The sequence below is a fragment of the Pygoscelis adeliae genome, unplaced genomic scaffold, assembly GCF_000699105.1.
Source record: "Pygoscelis adeliae isolate BGI_AS28 unplaced genomic scaffold, ASM69910v1 Scaffold121, whole genome shotgun sequence".
Classification (NCBI taxonomy): Eukaryota; Metazoa; Chordata; class Aves; order Sphenisciformes; family Spheniscidae; genus Pygoscelis; species Pygoscelis adeliae.
In genome coordinates this window covers 9,165,616-9,185,550 of record NW_008824359.1, presented here as the reverse complement: position 1 = coordinate 9,185,550, position 19,935 = coordinate 9,165,616, and the positions used below count along the sequence as shown (strand labels likewise).

The 19,935-nt window shown below is 46.4% G+C and overlaps 1 protein-coding gene across 1 annotated transcript in view; it reads right to left on the bottom strand.

Moving 5' to 3' along the window:
- ELP3 (elongator acetyltransferase complex subunit 3) overlaps positions 1 to 19,935 on the bottom strand; it is a 98,446-nt gene that overhangs the window by 3,573 nt on the left and 74,938 nt on the right. The window contains exon 13 of the mRNA XM_009319723.1: positions 18,406 to 18,487. Coding sequence (XP_009317998.1) covers positions 18,406 to 18,487 — 82 coding nt within the window. The remainder of the gene's footprint in view (positions 1 to 18,405; positions 18,488 to 19,935) is intronic.

Genomic DNA, 19,935 nt, shown 5'->3' with positions numbered 1-19,935 from the left:
ACTGAGGTTAAACCACGATACCTGTCCAGCTGAGAAGGGGGAGTGATAGAGCAGCTTGGTGGGCACCTGGCGTCCAACCAGGGTCAACCCACCACAACACCCCAAAAAGCAGCCACTGGGTTTGTGTCCAGAAGCGTGGAAGCCCAGTGTCCAGGATTTTGTCCCCTGGACCATCAGCCTGTAACAGCAGCGTGTCGCAGCACAGCGGGACGGCGGCAGGCTGCTTAGGCACAAGCCAACAGGACAAGGACTTCTCACAATCTCACGTGGCGTAACAGGAGTGCATCAGTAGACGGAAGCACTTGGTGCTCAAGCTCACACCTCTACACTATACGTGACTGGAGGGGGTGACTTCAGACTGGATTTTTGGTATCCTGGACTTGCATGTCCCCACCACACACTTGGTTTGAAGTTGGCCAAAAAGCCATTCCTTCAGACCCCTCTGCCCCCCTTCAGAGGGTGGACTGCCTTCGATCTGCACCTGGAGCAAAGCCTGTGGTTTAGATTCCTCTGAAATGAACTGTGCCGAAACGCACGAAAATCTCCCCACGAGCCAAACCGATGCGCAGAGCAAGAGAGGATGAGGATGGGATTCACTTCAGCTGCTCTGAGCCCAAAGGCTTAGAAACCCCGCCTACAATATGCCCTGGGATGCCATTAATACAAAGGTATCTCCTTGTAGTCAAAGTATATCGGGGGAATCACAACCGGCACAGAGGAGGGGTGTTTTGAGATCAGCATGGCACAACTGGAAGAGAAACGGGGTGTTGAAGCATGGAATTAAAAGCAGGCTGACAGCCAGAAACGATCCCCGGCCTTCCTCATCCACGAGAGGAATGCAACACAGCAGGCACTGCTAAATGGAATAAAAGATCTGTGGGACACTAATAACTGCCTGTAAGTCATGCAGAAGGAATCCATCTTCACAGACCTCTCCATTGTGAAATTACCACAACTTTGTATGAATGCAAAGTCCGAAAAAACAAAGTTGCAGGATCATGCCGCAGGCTTCTGATCACAAGGAGAGTATCGACGTGCAGTCCCAAGAAAATCAGCGCTCCAGCTGTTAAAACAACGTGCCATTTCGTCTGCTCAGAAGTTATTCTAGGCATAAAGTGCTGGAGAAGCAACTCGTAATGCCCATCACGCACTCGATACTTGTCCAATCGAGCATACCTGAAGGGAAGGTCTCGATGGCGCAAGTTCTCTCCCCAAATCTTTGCGGTTCTAATTTACAGCAAACATACCACAGAGCTGGTGGGACCTGTTCAGGCAGCGCTCTCCCCACTGCTCCAAGTTGCACCCGTGCTTTCCAGTGAAAAGAAACGTCATCCAGGAAATATCACAAAAGAAATATCACGCAGGAGTGGAAGAGTAAAGCCAAAAGCTGGCCCAAGAAGCTTTTTGACTTTCCAAGCCAGAATTGACTGCATTTCTCATGTCTTTAAAACAGGGTTTTAAATTTTAAATATTCTATATGAAACTGTGCAGGAGAGCTTAGTTTGAACTCAGCAGAGCAGATTTCAACCAACCACTTCCAGATCCACCGCCAGTGATTTGGTTGAAGGGCAGGGGCTCCGATCATGCCTGCCTGGACGGAATCCTGTGGTCAGGGGCCAGCTGAGGCTTTTTGGAAGCGTCCCTCACCGCGCTCTTCAAATGACACATCCTCTGGCAATGGCTGCCGGTTAATTTGATCGCCTTTTGTTCTCTTTCTTTTGGAAGCATCTGAATAATGGTGAAGCCTATCGATAAAGCCCCAAACTTGGCTTTTCACCGTAACGTTTAAACCTCAAAAATAATTAAATAAATTAAAAAAAGTCTGCCTGTAGCAGGGGACAGGGAAAGGTGACCAGAGCGTCAGGGTTAAACACTCTTCTGGCCCAGAAGGACGAGCAGTCGGCATGGGACTGCTACCCAGAGGACGGCAGAAATCAGATTTCATTGCCCGTGTGCAGCAACCTCCGCCCGTGACCTTTTCTGTGCAGAGCCCATAAATACACCCTTCTGACTCAGCCCTGCCACACAGAAATATTGCGATGCAGCATCCGAGGCTGAGTATCCTCAAAGATTCCTTCACCATGGCTCACTAGTCACAGAACTAAGTGAAAATGAGATTGTTTTCAGGATCATTAAAGAGCTACTAATAGTTCATAAAACTTCCATAGCAGAGACTTACTGAGGCACACCAGAGACCTCTCTCTACACGGGCCTCCGCATCTTTTGGCAACGACTACAATCTTTTCCGAAGATGCACAGTCAAGGCGTATCGTGTCTCGCAGCCTCCTTCCCCCTTCAAAATATTTCTTAGAAGGAGTTAGCGGGGCCCCATGTGCAAGGCAGCGAACCTGAGTCAGCTGAACTTTCCGAATTGCCTCAATCCATTAACGTGCCAGCTGCAATTCTGGCGACAGCGAAGCCTCTTCCAGGTTTTGTTGGGAGTAGCTACCTGGCTCGGCGCTTTGCCTGAGGAAGGGAGCGCCCCGGGCTCACTGCGTGGACACCCGGATCGTCTGTAGGATCACTGGCAAGTAGGATTGTCCTTCAAGGGTGCCGAGAAAAGGATTCGTGGTTAGTGCAGGCAAGAGGACAGGAAAGGGTGATGCTACATTCGCCAAAGCACTGTGAATTTCACCCAGAATCAGCAGCGAGTCTCGAGCCAGCTGCGGGGATTTGGGACGGCTGAGGCTTCTTCTCTTGGTATCAGGAAGGACGTTCCCCCCGTGACCACCAGTGTTGCTGCTGGCACAGCGATGCTCTACGAGGGGAACGCTCTGCCGTGGTTGGAATATAATTCTTGTGGTTTTGAAAAGGCACAGACAAGGAAGCAACAAACACTTTTGCAGTCACCTACAGTACTTCCACGGACATTGGTAAAACACAGCAACGGCACAGAGCCAGGCAGGAGGCTTGGAAGCCGCTGCTGCCACGGGACAGACCATAAACATCTGCCTTTTCAACACAGCTAGAAAAGCGAAGAAAGAAAACAAGAGCTCTGAGAGCATCTCCTTGGCCTCCAAGCGTGTCTCCCATGATCAGACCGAGGCTGCCAAAGCATCAGGAGGATTCAAAGGCCGCCATTCAGAGATGACAAAGCTCACATTTTAGAGTCTCTCAAGACTTGGGGTCGGGTGACTTGGGAGCCTGACATCAGTGGCGAGCGAGCAAACACAACCCTCTTTTTACCACGGGTCTTGGTGGAGACTCAGGCTACTAAAAGAGGAGTTTTAGGTTTTTCTTTATACTCCTTGCTTTGACCTCCGCCAAGTCCAAGACGACACTTTGCTACCTGTCAAACAAATGCCTTGCTGTGAAATCCGCTGCCACCCGAAACCTACACTCCGCGCAGGACTTCAAAGCAAAGCTGACACTTGCGGGCACTTGGCAGCCACTCGGGCAAGAGTCCAGAGCTTGCTTCGGAGCGAGCCCTTGCTCTTCAAGTTGGCAGGACCTGTTCATACGAGGAAGGGTCAAAACTAGGGTTTCAAATACATAAGAGTGGTGGAAAATAAGATGAGAGAACGTTTTCTTGTCTATTGTATACTGAACGCTGACCGAAAAACCACATTTCTGAACTGATGCACAAGTTAAGAATGCACAGCAGATCCATCCACGGCCTCCGATGAGTTTGCTTTGGCATTTACACTCCTCATAATGCTGGATTTTATCTTCGGGGAAAACACGAGGCTGTTTCATGTGAATCACTACCAACCAACCGCAGAGAACTGTAACAATGGGGAAAAGGCAAAGGATTTGAGATAACCAAAACGCCTTATCAGCACCGAGGAAAGAGAAAAAAAACCAACATTCTTAACACTGCTGAGAAAACCTGGGCACGCCAGAGCAATCAGAAAAACGTTAGTAATTTAAGAAACCAAGGAACAATCCTTACATCAATCCCTGCAGCAAAGACTTTTTTTTTGTTTTAAGATCAGATAATTGGCAATTCATTTCCCAAAAGTTCCTAAAGATACTGGGAGATAAAAATCCTATGAAAATTAGAAATAGGGGCTTTTGGAAGTGTTACCCAGTATCTTGCAAATACAATACTCTCAGTTTTCAAGTTAGCATAGAGAGGAAACACAAACATGCTCACTTTTCTTTTAAAACAACGCATTCTGTTGAGAATTACTGAGAACTACTAATACTTTGGCAGCCATCAGAAAACATAGTCCAGGCAATGCGAATGGAAAATAGGAATATGATTTTTTTTTTTTTAAAAAGATAATTGAAAATATTTTTATTTCAATAAATCTGCTTTAAAACCGCAGCACTGGAAACTCTTTTTGGTATTTTTTTGCGCCCATAAGCACATTGCAGCGCTGGGGTCTGAAGCATTCTCCCCGCAGAGCGACTCTCCCCACGTGTTTCAGCAGTCTGGAGAGACTAAATCCAGGGACGGGAGAGTTCATCATTTCGTGACCCCCTCCTGCTGCAGCAACCACAAAGAGCTAATTAGCGTCGCAGTTAGAGCTGTGACTTAGACATATCTTTATGTACATACACGATTGTTAATATCACCGCGTGTGAAGCATTTCACAATCCTTCCTAGTAAGGGCTAAATGATTAGCACAATCAAACCCACCAACAGCAACCGTGCCTAGCCTGTATTTAGTCTGTGTGTTGCTGTTTGTTGGACCTGGGAGAGAAATCCGCACCTGAAAGCCTTTTTTTTTTCTTCCTGTCAAATGCAAATTGTGCTTTCTTCCTGCCCGGATTGCTTCCCAGAGACTTTAAATTACTATTTTCACAACACCTCTGTCTATCAGGGAGGTACTGTCGTCGCCACGTCCCAGAAGAAGAGCCAAGATCCCAGGCAGCTGGGTAATTTGTCTGAAATCACAAAGCAAGTCTGCGATAAAAAGAGAGTTTTGAAGCCTGGGCCTCCCTTCATCACAGCTCAACAACTCACTTCACTACCGCAAAACACTGATGGCCTTTCATATTTGAGACTGCATTATTTTTGAAGCCGTGACCCACAAGCAGAAAGCCCTGAATATCCCTAGCATTCCCCCCCCCTGCCTCCCACACAAATCCAATCCCTGCTCCATTTAAATCCACTCTGGATTTGATGCAAACAGGTGCAGTCCCTTTCTGATAGAGCTGATCCTTCCTCCAACTCGTGGTCAGCTCTTGGGCTTGATAAATAAAAACGAAGGAAGAAACCACACTACGTAAACAGCACAGGAGACCCTTACTCTCCCCTTTGCAACTTACTCTTTATACACTACAAATTTGATTTAATTTAACCCAATTTAAATCATTTAAATGGCTTGGCACGGTCTAGGACCTGGCCAATTTGAAAAACTCTCTTCTTCCTCTCTTGCATCTCCCACGTGAAAGGCAGCATCCCCCCACTTACCTTCAGTCCTTTCAAACGGAGACCCCTAATCTAGCAAACGAGGTCCCCATACGCAGCCCCGGTTCACCCTGTCCTCCCTCTGTCCCCGGCTGCAGAGGGAGCCTCAGCAATTACTTTAGAGGAACCACCTCAGCTTTAAAGCTTAACACGAGCTGCGACGAATCCTTCCGTAACAGAGCAGCGACACTGACTCACCGGCAATTTCGAGGTGAGAGAGGGATGTCTGGGGACACCAGCCTCGGAGGTCAGCTCTCCCAATTTGCCGGGGCAGGTTCGCCAAACACCGAAGCACCAAATACAATTTAACGGGGGCGAGTTTCTGGCGTGATGCTGCAGGGTGGGAGCCTGGCGTGCCCGAGTGCTTTGCGGGGCACAGACGCACCAGCCCCGCTCTGGAAAGGTATTTTGGTTGTCAGGATTATAGTACCTCGATAGAGTAATTTAGCGAACTGCTTATTTATCTAAAGTTTTATTGAAACAAAGCAGCTATACCATATCTCCTCCTGTCCTGTCACATTGCAGAATTTGTGTGTTGGTGAAGATGCAGAGCTAACAAGGAGAACCAGAGCAAAAGCTTTATCATACAAACAAATGGATCGCTCGGGGATTTTCTGATTTGTTCTTAAGACCAAATCTCAAAACCAAGACTGTCACCAGTATTTTTTTTTTTTTTAAATAAAAACAATTACACGAATGGTAGAATTAAAGAACTGATTTTACAGCATTCAACTTTGGGGTGCCTCTTTGCACACAGGAGATGTCCTGGCTAGAACTGATTTTTAAATGGCAAGTCTGCAGCTAGGACCCGTCCTAGAGCTTCCAGATGGTGAGATTACATCTCATTGATCTCTATTATAGAAGCGATATTTCATTAATGACTACACAGGCCTGCCCAAACCCAGCTGCACTGAAAGCATTCACAGTCAGGAAAGAGAAAGCCACCACGCCAACACCGCCTTTAACTGCGACAGATAAAGCCAGAGATGACAGATCTTCCGCTTCTAAACCAAGCAAAATTAAATATTTAAGAGCTAATACCGTAACTTCCCTTCCAATTTAACAAAGTGCTGCCATCGGTGTGGCCACCGGGCATTGAGAGAGACAGGGCAGTGAAATGTATCTGCTGCTCAACCCCAAATTTGTCAGGTGAAGTGTTCGTGAGATTTTAGATCTACAGGCCACGTAATGTCTTGAGGCTTCTTCCAGTGGCGGTTGCTGAAATATCCAACCCAGCTGCTGAGGTATTACTGAGAGGTTGGAGATTTAGGATGACTCACCAAGCATGTGAGGCATTCACGATTGATTTTCTTTTCCTATGGGCTAGGAGATTGTAAATGCTGATGAAGAAACACTCAGCAATCTTGAGAGAGAGCCGAACAGTCATTAAACAAGCAGCGTCCCCGTGCATTTACTTCATCAGAGAAACACAGAATAGTTTGGGTGGGAAGGGACCTCTCAAGGCCATCCAGTCCAACCCCCCTGCCGTGGGCAGGGACATCTGCAACTGGATCAGGTTGCTCAGAGCCCCCTCCAACCTGACCTGGAATGTTTCCAGGGATGGGGCATCCACCACCTCTCTGGGCAACCTGGGCCAGTGCCTCACCACCCTCAGCGTAAAAACATAGCACGCGGCTTCAGGAATTTGTTTCAGTACCTGTCCAGCGCAGGAAGGTAGGGATCAGAAACCAGCCTTTTCTTCTGAACTTCCCCTCTTACTCATCAGAACAAGAAAGAGATCATTAGTGTTATAAATACGATGTCTCTGTTCCGAAGAACAATTTAGAAGGTTCCTGTAGACCTACAGTTTAATAGCGCAGATTGCTACATCAGATGTTAATGACTTCTGGTGAGTAAAAGTAGTGTGAGAAAAGAGCAGAAAGACCCCAAACGCCTACCAGGAATCCCTGTGACGTGTTCCTGTAAGCAACAAGCACGCTCAGCATTTAGGTAGCTCCATCTGAAGGTTCTTACTGCAAGTATTTTTAATAAAAAGCATCAAAACACTCAAAAAATAATGCTACTGATTGAAAAGAAGTGAGAATGACCAGGCAGGGAAAAATCCTTTACGATCTCTTCTAATTTTTGCACGTGTTTGCTTTATTGTCTCTCTCTCGCAAGTTGCTCACAGGGCTCCTACGAGTTCGTGTGTTCGTTTGGACCCAGCAGCAATGCAAGTGGAGAGGGTCACTCGAACATCAATTACGTTTGCATCTCTGCAGCGCAAAGAGGCCCTGAAAAGGCGCCGGAGTGGCAAATAATGAATTAATAGAGTTAATGCAAGTTAATACTAGCTAGCCTCTCACTTCCAAATTTTGCAGACAACACCCCTTACCTGCTCTGCAGAAATACTGTTCAGCTTAGTTCTGAACAAAGCACACCGAGATGGGCGGTTAATGAGGACTGTGCACGCTACGGGTGATTTTTCTCCAGCTCTTCCCCAGCTACTCAACTTCTCTGATGATCCGGCTAATGAAGCAGGCCGGTGACGCTTGACATCACCTGATCCTCCACGCCTACCATTCAGAAATCCATCCTGCCTTCCCATCGCCACCTTCAGCCTCAGCGCACTCAGGCGTGAAACATCCCTGGCCTGTGTCCATGTTAATTTTCTACTTGACAGAACACAAATAGAAACCTGGTCTGGGGGAAAACTGATCATCTTGCCGCATAGTAATTAGCTCATAGCGGGGAACGGCAGCGGTGCCAGACCTCCACGCCGCCGCGATAAGGCTGCTACGTCACCGGGATGGAGCGAGGCCACAGTGAAATCTCGCTGCAGGGAGACATTAAACTACCGCTTCAGAAGATGAAGCGTGCTGGTGCGGATTTGGCTGTGGTTCCAGACACCTCTCCAAGTCTCAGGAGTAAATTACCAATGAGGCTCGTTTAAAGGCTACCGGAGACGGCGTAGGCACAGGTGACAAAATGCCCGCACTTTAAAGGAGAAAGGAAAGGGTGCTTATTAATGGACCTCAGCGCATGTGGTTTGAACAGGGCAAGCACCTGCGATAGGGGAATTCAATCTCATCCCCCGCCCCCCCCGAACAAGCGCCTTCTGTACAGAGATAAGGAGACAATCCTGTTGGTACAAGCCAAGCTAGTCTGCTTTTCTGATGCCAGCATAAACAGATAACGCTGACAGACGTCACAGCAGATACTGCAGCCGAAAAAGCTCTTCTGTGCAAGAGCACTGTATTTATAGAGCTAGCTTTTAGTCTTTGAAAAGTAATTTGCAGTCTTACAGCGCATAAATATTTGGTCTGTGCGTTCCTGGTCCTTGCCCGCGGAGTAGCCAGCAGCCTCACCCACGGCGTCTCAGCTTTCGGATTCACTAAACCAAGGAGACAGCTCACCTGCCGCAACCAGCACGCTCGTCAAGGACAATCAATAAGACGCCAACCCTTTATGGACAGCATGGCAGTATAATGGTGCTGTCCCTCTCCTTTCGGCAGCTGATTTAGGCTAGGTAGACAGGGGTACAGACGGCTACTCAATAGCTGGATACCTTCAATTCCTCTGCTGTGAATAAAGGGAGTACTCAGTGGTAGCCCCATCTTAACTTCATACAAGAAACTCAGGTTACAGAGGTGAAATAAATAAGCCGTGTACTGTCACTGTTAAATGCCACTGGCACTGAAACCACCAACCTCTGCTGCGTCCATAGAAAGTGAAGTTGGAGGCAGCTACCTGTGCTCTGTACGTGCCAGCGGTGTAAAGTTTAGAGGACAGTGGCTTTCACACACCGAAGACGTGTGAAGGGCACACAGAGGCAGTGGTGGAACAGCACAACTAGGGTTTGGAGATGGTAACATTGAAAATCCACGTGTAAAGCCAGCGGCTATCCCTGAAACAGGAGGAGACACGTCCTTTCAAAAAAGAAAAAAACAAAAACCCAACAAGAACAGCAACGTTACAGGCGGAGCCAAAGCAAGGCATTTTGGCGCCAGGACAGGACGTCAGTTTGGCACAACCCCAACACTTCTCACAAAGAGGAGCAGGAGATTAAGGACCTGGCAAGGAGCTAGCAAAGCATAACAGCCCAGAGCGCACTCGTAAAGCCAGGCTGCCCGGGCGCAGGCAAGCTCTGACGCATGGATGTCTCGCACTCGGTTATTGCTAAGCTGCGTGTCGGCACGGGCTGGGCAAAGCCGCTCAGGTATCGGCCAGTTGTGCTCCGAGTCTTCAAGGCAGAGGCACGAAGGCCACGGAGCCCAGCCAGAATGACAGCAGCACTGAGGAGATCCCTTCGCTGGCTCAGCTCTGGGCTGTGTCGCTTTCTCCCTCCTTGGACGAGCACCCAGGCTTTGGCCGGTGGTGCTGGGCACTTCCAGGGGCAGTAAGTCCTCATGAGCGACCTTGAACGTGTGTGTGCTGCTACGTTCACTCACTCGCACCCTTCTGTCTCTGTAGACCTGCTGATTACAGCCTCTCTCCAGATTCCCTCGATTGCTATAATAGATGATCCATGCATTAAAAGAACAGAAATATTTGGGATGGGAACTTCCCCAAACCGCACCTGCACACACCTTATTTCAGTTCACAAAGATTATTTTAAAAGGAGGTAGGGAAGCATGTCTGCCACATGTTTTTCAGTATCATGTGTAACTACGGTACTTTAAAAGAGAAAGGTACCAGTCTTGAAATTTTATTGCTCAGGTGCTTCAAGTAATTGTAAAGCACTGACTCGAATCTCTCCGGTCATCATTATTGCCAAAGGCAACCACCAAAATCAGAGGATGACATCAGAACAATTAAGTTGCTGCTTAGAGGAAACACAAAGGACCCACAACGTATGAATTTGTTTAAGCACATCCAGTCAGGAGCTTTATGCTTCTGACATTTAGGAGGGCGAGGACCCAGGACTTCTAACATTTCAGAATTTGTTGTACGTTACATTTCACATACTCAGCACTGGTGCTGTTTTAAAGAAACAGTTTGAAGTACTTGCTAGAGGATTAGGGTCAGAAGGGGCTAATTACGGGATGTCAAGCAGCAAAGTCAAAACAATGACAATAGGAACCCTCAAGGAGACAACGGGAAAGGTTTTAACAGACGACTGTCCTTCATCCACCTTCACCTAGACCGAACGATTACTCCTCCCAGGCTCAGGGTACAACGGCGAGGCAGTGCAACCGACCCTAAAAAGCTCACGGAAAGGGATGGGGAGAGAAGTTTATCAGCTGTTGCAGGCAGACAGACTGGCAAGGCAGAAAAATCCCTTGAGGGCTATCAGACACAAAGGCACCCTCCCTGACTCTAGAAGTCCTTGGGCAACAAATGGCTGGAGGCCGAGAAGATGTTTGCATGCTTACTCGATATTTACTCCCTTCCCCAGACACCCAGCATCGGCAGCGTCAGAAATGACATTGATCTGACCCGCTGCAGCCTACTCATATTCTTCGGGCAGAGGCAGAGTCTGAAGCAAATACGCTGCAAGCTGGACTAAGTGGCAACAGGTATGAGGGCTGCGTTGTACTTATGCCGCGGGAGGAATGTGGGGAGCGAGCGCGTGTTTGTCCTAAATCATCCTCTGGATGCTGTGCAGTTTCTGACAAAAAACCTGTAGTGCTTGAGTCACTGCATGCGACTGCTCGCCACTGACTCCCAAAGGGGACCCCGGCAAGTGCCGACACCTACGGACCGCAAAACAGGAGATACAGCCTCAAAATAGAGCTCACAAAAATCCCACCCCAAGCAGAAACAGATACAGGTCCGAAAATTGAATGGTAGAAGAGGACAGGAAGGGAAAGCTTCGTTAGGGATTGGAGTAGCATCGTCACACCAAGAGGAGAGAATACAGAATTCAAGCATCGGCTATGGCCAAAAAGGAAGAAGCGATTATAAATTCAGCAAGCTTACGAGCCCATCCACTAGCCTCGCACACCAAGGCTTTTTACATTTTCAGTGCCTAAGGACTTGTGGACATCAGAGGAGTAACATGTTTAAAATTGTTTTAGTGTAATTTAGGGTTGGGGGGGCTTTTTTAAAAGGGAAAAAAGATGCAAATTCAAAGCAGGTACAATGAAAAGCAAAAAAAAAAAAAAAAAAGGCACCACAAAACCAACAAAAGGCAAAGAAAACACACATGCAATTACAAATGCTGGAAAATGGAAAAACCGACATTTCAGATCAGACCTCCCCAGAGCTCTGAATAATGGAGTGATGCCTCCAGGGTCTACCATTCAGCTACCCAAGCCTGCATACTAATATACTACTCACATCAGAAGAGTAGAAAGGCACCACTCATGCAGAAAATTACCTTAAATGAGCAAGGACTTCATGATAAACAAGCCACTCGCTTTTGTTACTTTGCTCTTTGATTTAGGTGGTGGGGGGCACCTCCTCCCTACTGCTAAGGAGCCGAGACAGCACACTTCTGGCTCTGTACAGAAACCTTGCAAGCAGGCCACAAAACCAGCTCGTTATTGTGAATATTTAATTCTGGTTGGTTTGGTCAAACATCAAGATATGAGATCGCACCTTTGGGGGAAGGACGTACCTCGCAATCACTAACATCCAGCGTCCAAAGCATCCAGGACCGCTAGCATCCAAGCTTTAACTAGAGCAGAGAATCCGCACAGTGGCAATACCAGAGGTATAACTACAGCGTCACGCACAATATGAAACCAGAGTATCTATGGCTGATACAGTTTCCCATCCCATCGGTACCCTAATTTCCCCATGTGCTGCCAGAATCCAAAACGCCCTTCCTAACCTGGCTTGCAAATGCTCATCTTCCCTCACAAATGCGCTCCTAGTGCATGTCATTGACTCCAGAGTCGATTAAATGCAGTTCTCCCACCGGTCCTCTTCAAATGAAGTGATATTTAACTAGACACACCACGAGGCAGCTGCTGTACAGCCTAGCTTGCTTTGTGCATCATTCCCCGGTTCATTGCCTGTGATGACTCCTGGGTGCCTGATGCAGGGGACCTCAGATTTTCCTTTGTTTGAGAGTAACCTTGCATGGTTTTAGGTACTGTCGTTATAAGCAACGGCAACCCTGTTAAATCCTGCCGCACCTTTTTCCTTTTCTGTCCGTAAATTGAACATCCCTAAGAGCTAAAAGACTTACGATGAGAAGACAGGTTCAGCTGAACTTGTTTACTCCAAGAACAGCAGGGAGAACAAAATGCTTTGGAAAGAGTCCGCTGGGGAACTCTGAATTACATTTTTTTTCCCTAGGAGCACAAACTAATGTGCTCTGAAGAAGCGCAGCAACTGATGGCATTCATTTGTGCAGTCCTGCTTTGGATGTGCTTTTAAAGGAAAATCCGCTCACTGAATACCTCCGCTCGTGACGTAGGGAGAGGTCCTCACCCTGCTCTGGGTAGGGCGATCGCAGCTGATGAGGTGCAGAATGCTACCCAGATCGCAGGGTGAGACTGGTAAACCAGGGAGGAGCATTAGTCTTTCTGTAACAGCCTTTAGAGACGAACAAAGCACACCGGAGATAAGCCTGCCTTAAGCCAGAAGTAATTCTCAGTTAAAGCAGCAGTTGAAAAGCTGGACTGCGAGCGTGCGTCAAATTTGGGTTACAAACACAGCAAAGATGAAGCCCACAACTCAACGAACTCTATACTCAAAGCTTTGACTAAGAACAAGCTTTAAGTCCTTAACCCCTGGCGCAGCCTTGAAAAGGAGGATTACCACTTGCGGGCAGTGTAAGAACAGTGCCAGTCAGAGCGGAAGATTCCCATGAAAGAAAATGGGATTTATTTTTAAATCCCTGAAAACTGCTATTGCTCACAGTTCTGATTCAACGCTATTTATACTGCTGTGTATTGCAAGTCACTAGGATGGAAATCACCTTCATTTTGTCATTAATCCGATTTCTAAATACTTCCTACCCAGTCTAATTTCAGAATTTGTGGGTTTCTTAGTTGTTTGGGTTTTATAAAATCGGGGATAGTTTGGGTTGAGATTGGGGAAAGGGCTGTTGAACAAGGAAGAGGCACAAAGGAGGTATCCCCGTAGGCTCAACTCCCGCTCGCTAGATTTTGTGTAGGGTTTGTCTTACCGGTTCTTCCTCTGCCCACTCTAAGGAAAGCTCCTGCAGATGGAGACCACGAAAAAAAAACCTTAACAAACCAAGACAGGTTCCCACTTTCCAAAACATGCTCAGCTGGGACAGATGCAAGGTAGGTGGAAGTCTCTGGTCTGTATTATGGAGATGTTAGGCCACACTATAAATCTTTGTTTGTAAGTTATATTATGGCGTGTGTGTATATATATATAAAAGCTTCCTATCAGAACACCCTTGCAGAACACTGGCTTTTGCAGAAGTGTCCTTGCTTAAGGACAGCAATATTCCTGTTCATGCCCGCACCGAAATCCCAGTTAATACAGTATCAAGCCTGTTTTCAAAGCTGCTACATTATCAAACCTTCGAAATTGAAGTCCATTAAGGACTAGAGGATTGTACGCAGCAGCTATTCCACAGCACCAATCCCCTAGTACGGGTTTATCCTTGGCTTCTTCCAAATCCCCCTAATTAATTTTTTTTCAAAGGCCATCAATCTGAAGCAGACAAACATCAGAGAGTCAATTCATTAACATTCCCATATTTCCACTTATCTTGGGCCACTTCTTCTCTTATTAATAGCTAGTAAGATTGACATTTCTAAAAATAACCAACCAGCGCTGGAAGCAAAACTCCAGGGAGCCCTCCCGAACCCCATCAATCCTCCCAGCAATACTTCGGAGTCTCGTGCTAAGGTCTCCCGAGTAGACCCTGGCAGTTGGCAATCTCCGAGGCAGCCCGCGAATCAACATCCAATATGAACTACGAGACGCTGATTACTCAAGTAATTTATTACTTCCAGGGTGACCAAAAGGCTGTTTACATGAGGAAATTAGGATACTTCAGAGTGCTGTTGAGTGTGCCCTGAAAGTTTACCTCTGATTTATATGCCAGCTCAGTTTCTCTCCCCTTAATGTTCTTCATCGCAGGTGAATTTAACGCTGCTATGAGGCATCGGATTTACCTTTAGAAAGTTCTGAACCTCTGTTTTCTCCCTAACTGCAAAAGGCAAAGGCAAGAGTAGCGCAGTCTCCTTAAACACATGAGACAGCGTGCCCAAGCAGCACCAACAGACCGGGAGATGAGTCACCGACTATAATGAACGGTTTTATCTTTCGGGGAGACTACAGAAAACAGGTGGTATTAGTTTAATTTCTATTCACAGCCTTGCGATTGTGGATTCCTGGCTGCTGCAGTATGCTTAGGAGAAAGATGTTGGGATCAGTCACCCCAAACTGATTATTATGGTCCTACTGATCTTAATCAGGAGGCAATCATGAATTACTCACTTGTTTCTCACATTTACATGTTTGTATCGAGTGATTTTACAGTACTGCCTGATAGAGAATATAAAAATGCGAGCACTTCACATTGAAATATGGCACTGACTCACCGCTGAGGGGGAAGGAGTTTTAGCCCTCCTTGAAGCAAGAAATGGGCAAGTATAAGACGTGACACCTGACCTAACGAAGGGGACATCTGCATTTGCAAGGCAGTGAAATAACGTTTAATTAAGAATACTGACTAGGTTATATGTGGGAAGGAAGGAAGCAAGCAGAGGCAGAGGGGAAAAGATTATGCCTTAAGTCCTCCAGGGAGTCTGGACAAAAGGAAAATTGGCTCTGGCAGCTAACGTGCTCTGCCATGGAGGAAAGAGGTTTCTAATGAGTGAGGCTCTAACAGACACAGCCCGAGATGTCAGGAAATCTTGACTACTACCTTGATCAGGATGGGCAGCGAATGAGCTGGACAGGAGAGGGGCATTTCTAATGTAACCTCACTAAAAGCAGATTAGTCATATGGAGGTGTTTTGTTTTTTTTTTTTCTCTTTCCTGTTTTTCATAACCACTTGTAACTGTATTGCCTGTTTTGGATGTTGTACATGCATACTTTCATCTGAATTTACCTAAATCTGGCTTGAGTTAAATGCATTTCCAAGCCAACTTCAAGCCGCGCTTCAATCCAAGGCTGCGGCAAATAATCAGCCAGAGACTCCTGGACCCCTCCAGACCTATCTAGCTCCCCAAATTCATTCCCTAAAGGGTGAGCAGCCCCCCCGCCAGCTGCATAAGCTAGAGAGATGGGCGTCTGGCCTCATGTCTGGAGAGACAGAAATGTCATCAGGTAATCAACAGTGCAAAGCAAGGCTCTGGCATACAGCAGGATACCGGGGGGCACCCAGTCGTTTGGGGTCCCTAGGAAATGGGCTGTCCTAAACCAATCACTGTGAGATGCCCCTACTCAAAACCAGGGTAGGGAACAGTCACAGATGGTCACAGAATCATGGAATGGTTTGGGTTGGAAGAGATCTTTAAAGATCATCTAGTCCACCCCCCCGCCACGATGACTGCTGCTAATTTCTAACCAGAGCTGCTGATTTCTAACCAGAGCTGAACTTGAACTGGTCTTCGAGATAAGCCCTAACCTTTAGCCAATAACAAAAACCCTTCATGCTGTCCTATCTTAAAAATGCATGTACTTCTTTCTGAAGAACTCAAAGAGAGAGTTTGCTAATTTAGATATAACTTTCCTAAAAATTATTAGAGTACAGAAATTCAACCATCCACTCCGTTACTTTGCTAGCAGGAGCCCTGAGAAGGTTTCAGCCCTGATGGACTAGCACTGCCCCACGCAGTTCTCCGGCAGAGTGCATGCCTCAACACGGACCAGGGACCATTCCCTGAAGAGGCAGTTTGCGTGTTCTGGCACCATTTAGTTGACTAGTACCGATGTAGCCATCAAGTGCAAGACTGGAAAATACTGTTGAAGAAAGGACACTGTTAAACAAAACGCTGCAACAAAGCATTAATAAAAAGATGCAGTACTAATGAGAGACAGTCCTGGGAGAGACATCTTTGAAGCAGATCTCCCTTACACGCTTCTCTCTAGAAAGTAGTCAACATTTAGCAATATGTTGGAGATGTAACCTTGCAATGGATTCCCAGATTAAAAATCTGTTCTGAAACCAAAATTAGCAGAACCGAGTTCATCCTCCAATGGAGAAAGAACTTCTGGCTGCATTTTTATTTCAGATAAAACCAACAGGAGAACTGAAATTCAAGTGGTAACATCTCCAAGAAAACAGCTGGAAAACCTGTGCTCTTTGGAGATGCTGTAGTATTCCGTGTTCAAAGACAAACTGTAATATATTGTACTTTGCACTCCGGGGGGAAAAAAAAAAAAAAAAATCGCAGACAAGGTTCTTAGTAGGATGCCACAAAGTGTGCATGCAGCAAAACAGACTTCTTGCACTGGCTCTCAACGCAGAGAATATAGTCTTCACATCAGTTTGCTAAAATACAGCTAAAATTAGGAACGTGAATGCTTTCACAAACCATTTTTCAGCAATTGCTGTACGTTTTCCGTTCTTGTCACAAGAAGTGTTCTTTAGCACAAAGGAATCGCGATTTCCTCTCTCCACGCACCCCAAGCCAAGATGCTACTAGGAAAACCGAAAGAAAACATTTCCATTTCCACCTCTCTTCTTACTGAGGAGCGACGCGGTACGGACATTTCTTAGCCACGCGAAATTCCCAGTTCAAATTGACACCCACACAGCAGCAACAGGGAAACAGGACTGGCGTATGCCTTAAGCAAACAAGAAATAGGGAATCCAGAGAATACAGAATTAATTATCTTTAAGCATCTGGCTACCTCCTGCACGCTGTCCTCACTCACACTCTGGCCCTTGTCACAAGTAGAATCATAGAATCACAGAATCGTTAAGGTTGGAAGAGACCTCTAAGATCATCGAGTCCAACCGTCAACCCAACACCCCCATGCCCACTAAACCATGTCCCTCAGCGCCTCATCTACCCGTTTTTTAAATACTTCCAGGGATGGTGACTCAACCACTTCCCTGGGCAGCCTGGTCCAATGTTTAACTACTCTTTCAGTAAAGAAATTTTTCCTTACATCCAATCTAAACCTCCCCTGGCGCAACTTGAGGCCATTTCCTCTCGTCCTTTCGCCAGTTACTTGGGAGAAGAGACCAACACCCACCTCGCTACAACCTCCTTTCAGGTAGTTGTAGAGAGCAATGAGGTCTCCCCTCAGCCTCCTTTTCTCCAGGCTAAAAGTATTTAGTAGACAAGTACTTGTCGAGACGGCGCACTTTGGCTTTTCAGCATCCAGGGACATTACACAGCTGGAAACACAGAGAGGCTCTTCGCTTCAGCACTCAGCAGCTTGGATCAAAGTTGTGGTTTCCTGCTCTCGGGGGGTTTTCGGTGGGGTGGCAGAAGATTATTATTTTATTTTTTAAAAGGTCTATATTACAGCTATTTTGTTTAAGTCCCCCAGCATACATGAATCTTTTGTCAACAGGAGTTTCTCTTCCCATACGATTTGCCAGCTTCCCCAGTTATATAACCTATATGCCTGTAAGAGCTTTCTATAGCTACCACAACGCTAATATAAGATAAATTAAGGCACAAAGGTAGTCCCGACCTTGACTTCACACACACGCGATGAACTGATGCCACTCTTCTTACTCACAATACCTTGAAAAATGAAATAGGAGAAAGGGCTGCAGCACTTTCTTACATAGCTCCCTTCTTCATGATAATGCTTAATGTATCCTAAAAGCACATCTGTCCACCCTAATGACGGTACTTGCAGAAAGACTCTAAAATGCAGGCTGGCAATTTTCTGTCCTCATAAGCTCTGGAAAGCAGCCCTCGACAATAACAACCTGCGACGGGGCCAAATCAGCGAGGTCAGAAATAGCAGTGTTTGGAGCAGGAAGACACCCACGGTCACGCAGTCCGTCTCCTTGGGCACTACGAGCGGGATGGTTCCCCGCAGCGTGTCCCCCGGTATGCTGCTTACAATAATAGTATTGTCTGGACAAAGCTATGATGGAATTTGACTCTATTATGAAGCATCTGCTGATGCTCATTTTCTACCTAATACGATGAATGTTCACAGCAGCGGCGTTGGCTGCAATGGGTTTATTTTCAGATTAAGAGAGATATATATATATTAAAAAAAAAAAAAAAAAGGGATAAAGCAAAGGTACCTGAAATTACAGCAATTTTCCATGACCCGTGCTCCTCCTTGGCTATTCTTTCTGCCTCCTCCATTAGTAACATACCAAATCCCTATAACGGGAGAAACAACAGGAAGAAAAGGTAAGTTCTGTAAAAATAGAAAGCATCCACAAGGTCAGAATGTAAGCAGGAGTACAGTACCAAAAGACTCATATTTTTGGCACAGGAATGATCAAAACCTTACTGCAGGAGAGGGCTTGAGAAGAGTACCGCGGGAGAGGTATACCAACACTAAGCTTTACAGTGGAGCTTTCTCAGGGTTTTTTTCTGATCGTGAAATTATTCACAGGCAGTTCTAGTGCCCGACTGCTTCTCGATGGCAGGAACAGAACCAAGTTAAATCCACCGATGGTAAGTCAACTTGGTACGCATCCCGTAATTCCTGGCGCTGAACAAGTCTATCCTGCCGAGATAACCAATCCTGAACAACAATCACCCACCTTAACGTCTACCTTACTAGACCTGGGTTTGCGCTAGTGAATTAAACAAAGCCAGAGCGCAAACGCCAGATGCAATTGCCTACGCTGTCGAATTGCAGAAGGATCCCAGTGCCATTCTGACTCGGGACATCAGTCGAAACAGATGTGGCCAGACACTACAGATCCAGAGACCCCTGCTGCTGTTCACTTTTCTGATAGACACCTTGCCTTAGCCCCTCGCAATCTTTATTTCCACAACCCCTCCAGGAGTCAGGAGCTGTTACCGTGCTCGTTTCTGGATGAAGAACTGAGGCACGCAGCGACCACGGCGCTTGTCGGGGCTACCCGCAAAGCCGCTGCGTGACCCTTGTAGACCTAGGCTCGAGCTCTGTACTGCTCTCCTAGGCTCAGCTCATGACCCAGGAGATGGCAAATCAAAAAGAATTGCAGAAGAACGTGCTAATGTTCTGGGCCAGATCCATGCCTCTATTTACGTTTGGAAATCTTGCACAGCAGGAGTGCTACTGGAATCACAATAATGCTTCAAATTAAGGGAATAGCCTTTCCACCCTATTTAATAACTTTGTTGTCCTATATATCTGGGAATAATTGATTGGATTAATTCACTCCTAACATTAGGATGCAGGACTTATGCTCGGCTCTTTGTTCATCTGTTTTCCTGACAAGACGTACAGAATTGGGCTGTGGCGACACTGAAGCAGATGTGATTTAATTCTAAAAAGCATTTAACACTTACAGGCATTTTTAAATAACACACAGAAATCTTCATTCTAAAACGTCCTTCTAATCAGAAATTGCCCCCACAACTGTGAAGAACACTTTCTGATTAACCTCTTGAACACTGACTATTCCGAATGAACATGAGTGCGTCATATGCCATGAAATTTCAATTTGCAGCCTATTTTAATGTTTGTAGTTGGCTACTTCCAACTGATTTTCTCTCTCTCTCTCTTTTTTGCCTCCCCCCCCCAATACTTAGGATGACCACTTTTTCCTTTCTAAATTTTTAAGTGTTAACTATCTTATAGCGGAAACATCTACTTTTCTCCCCATCCACCC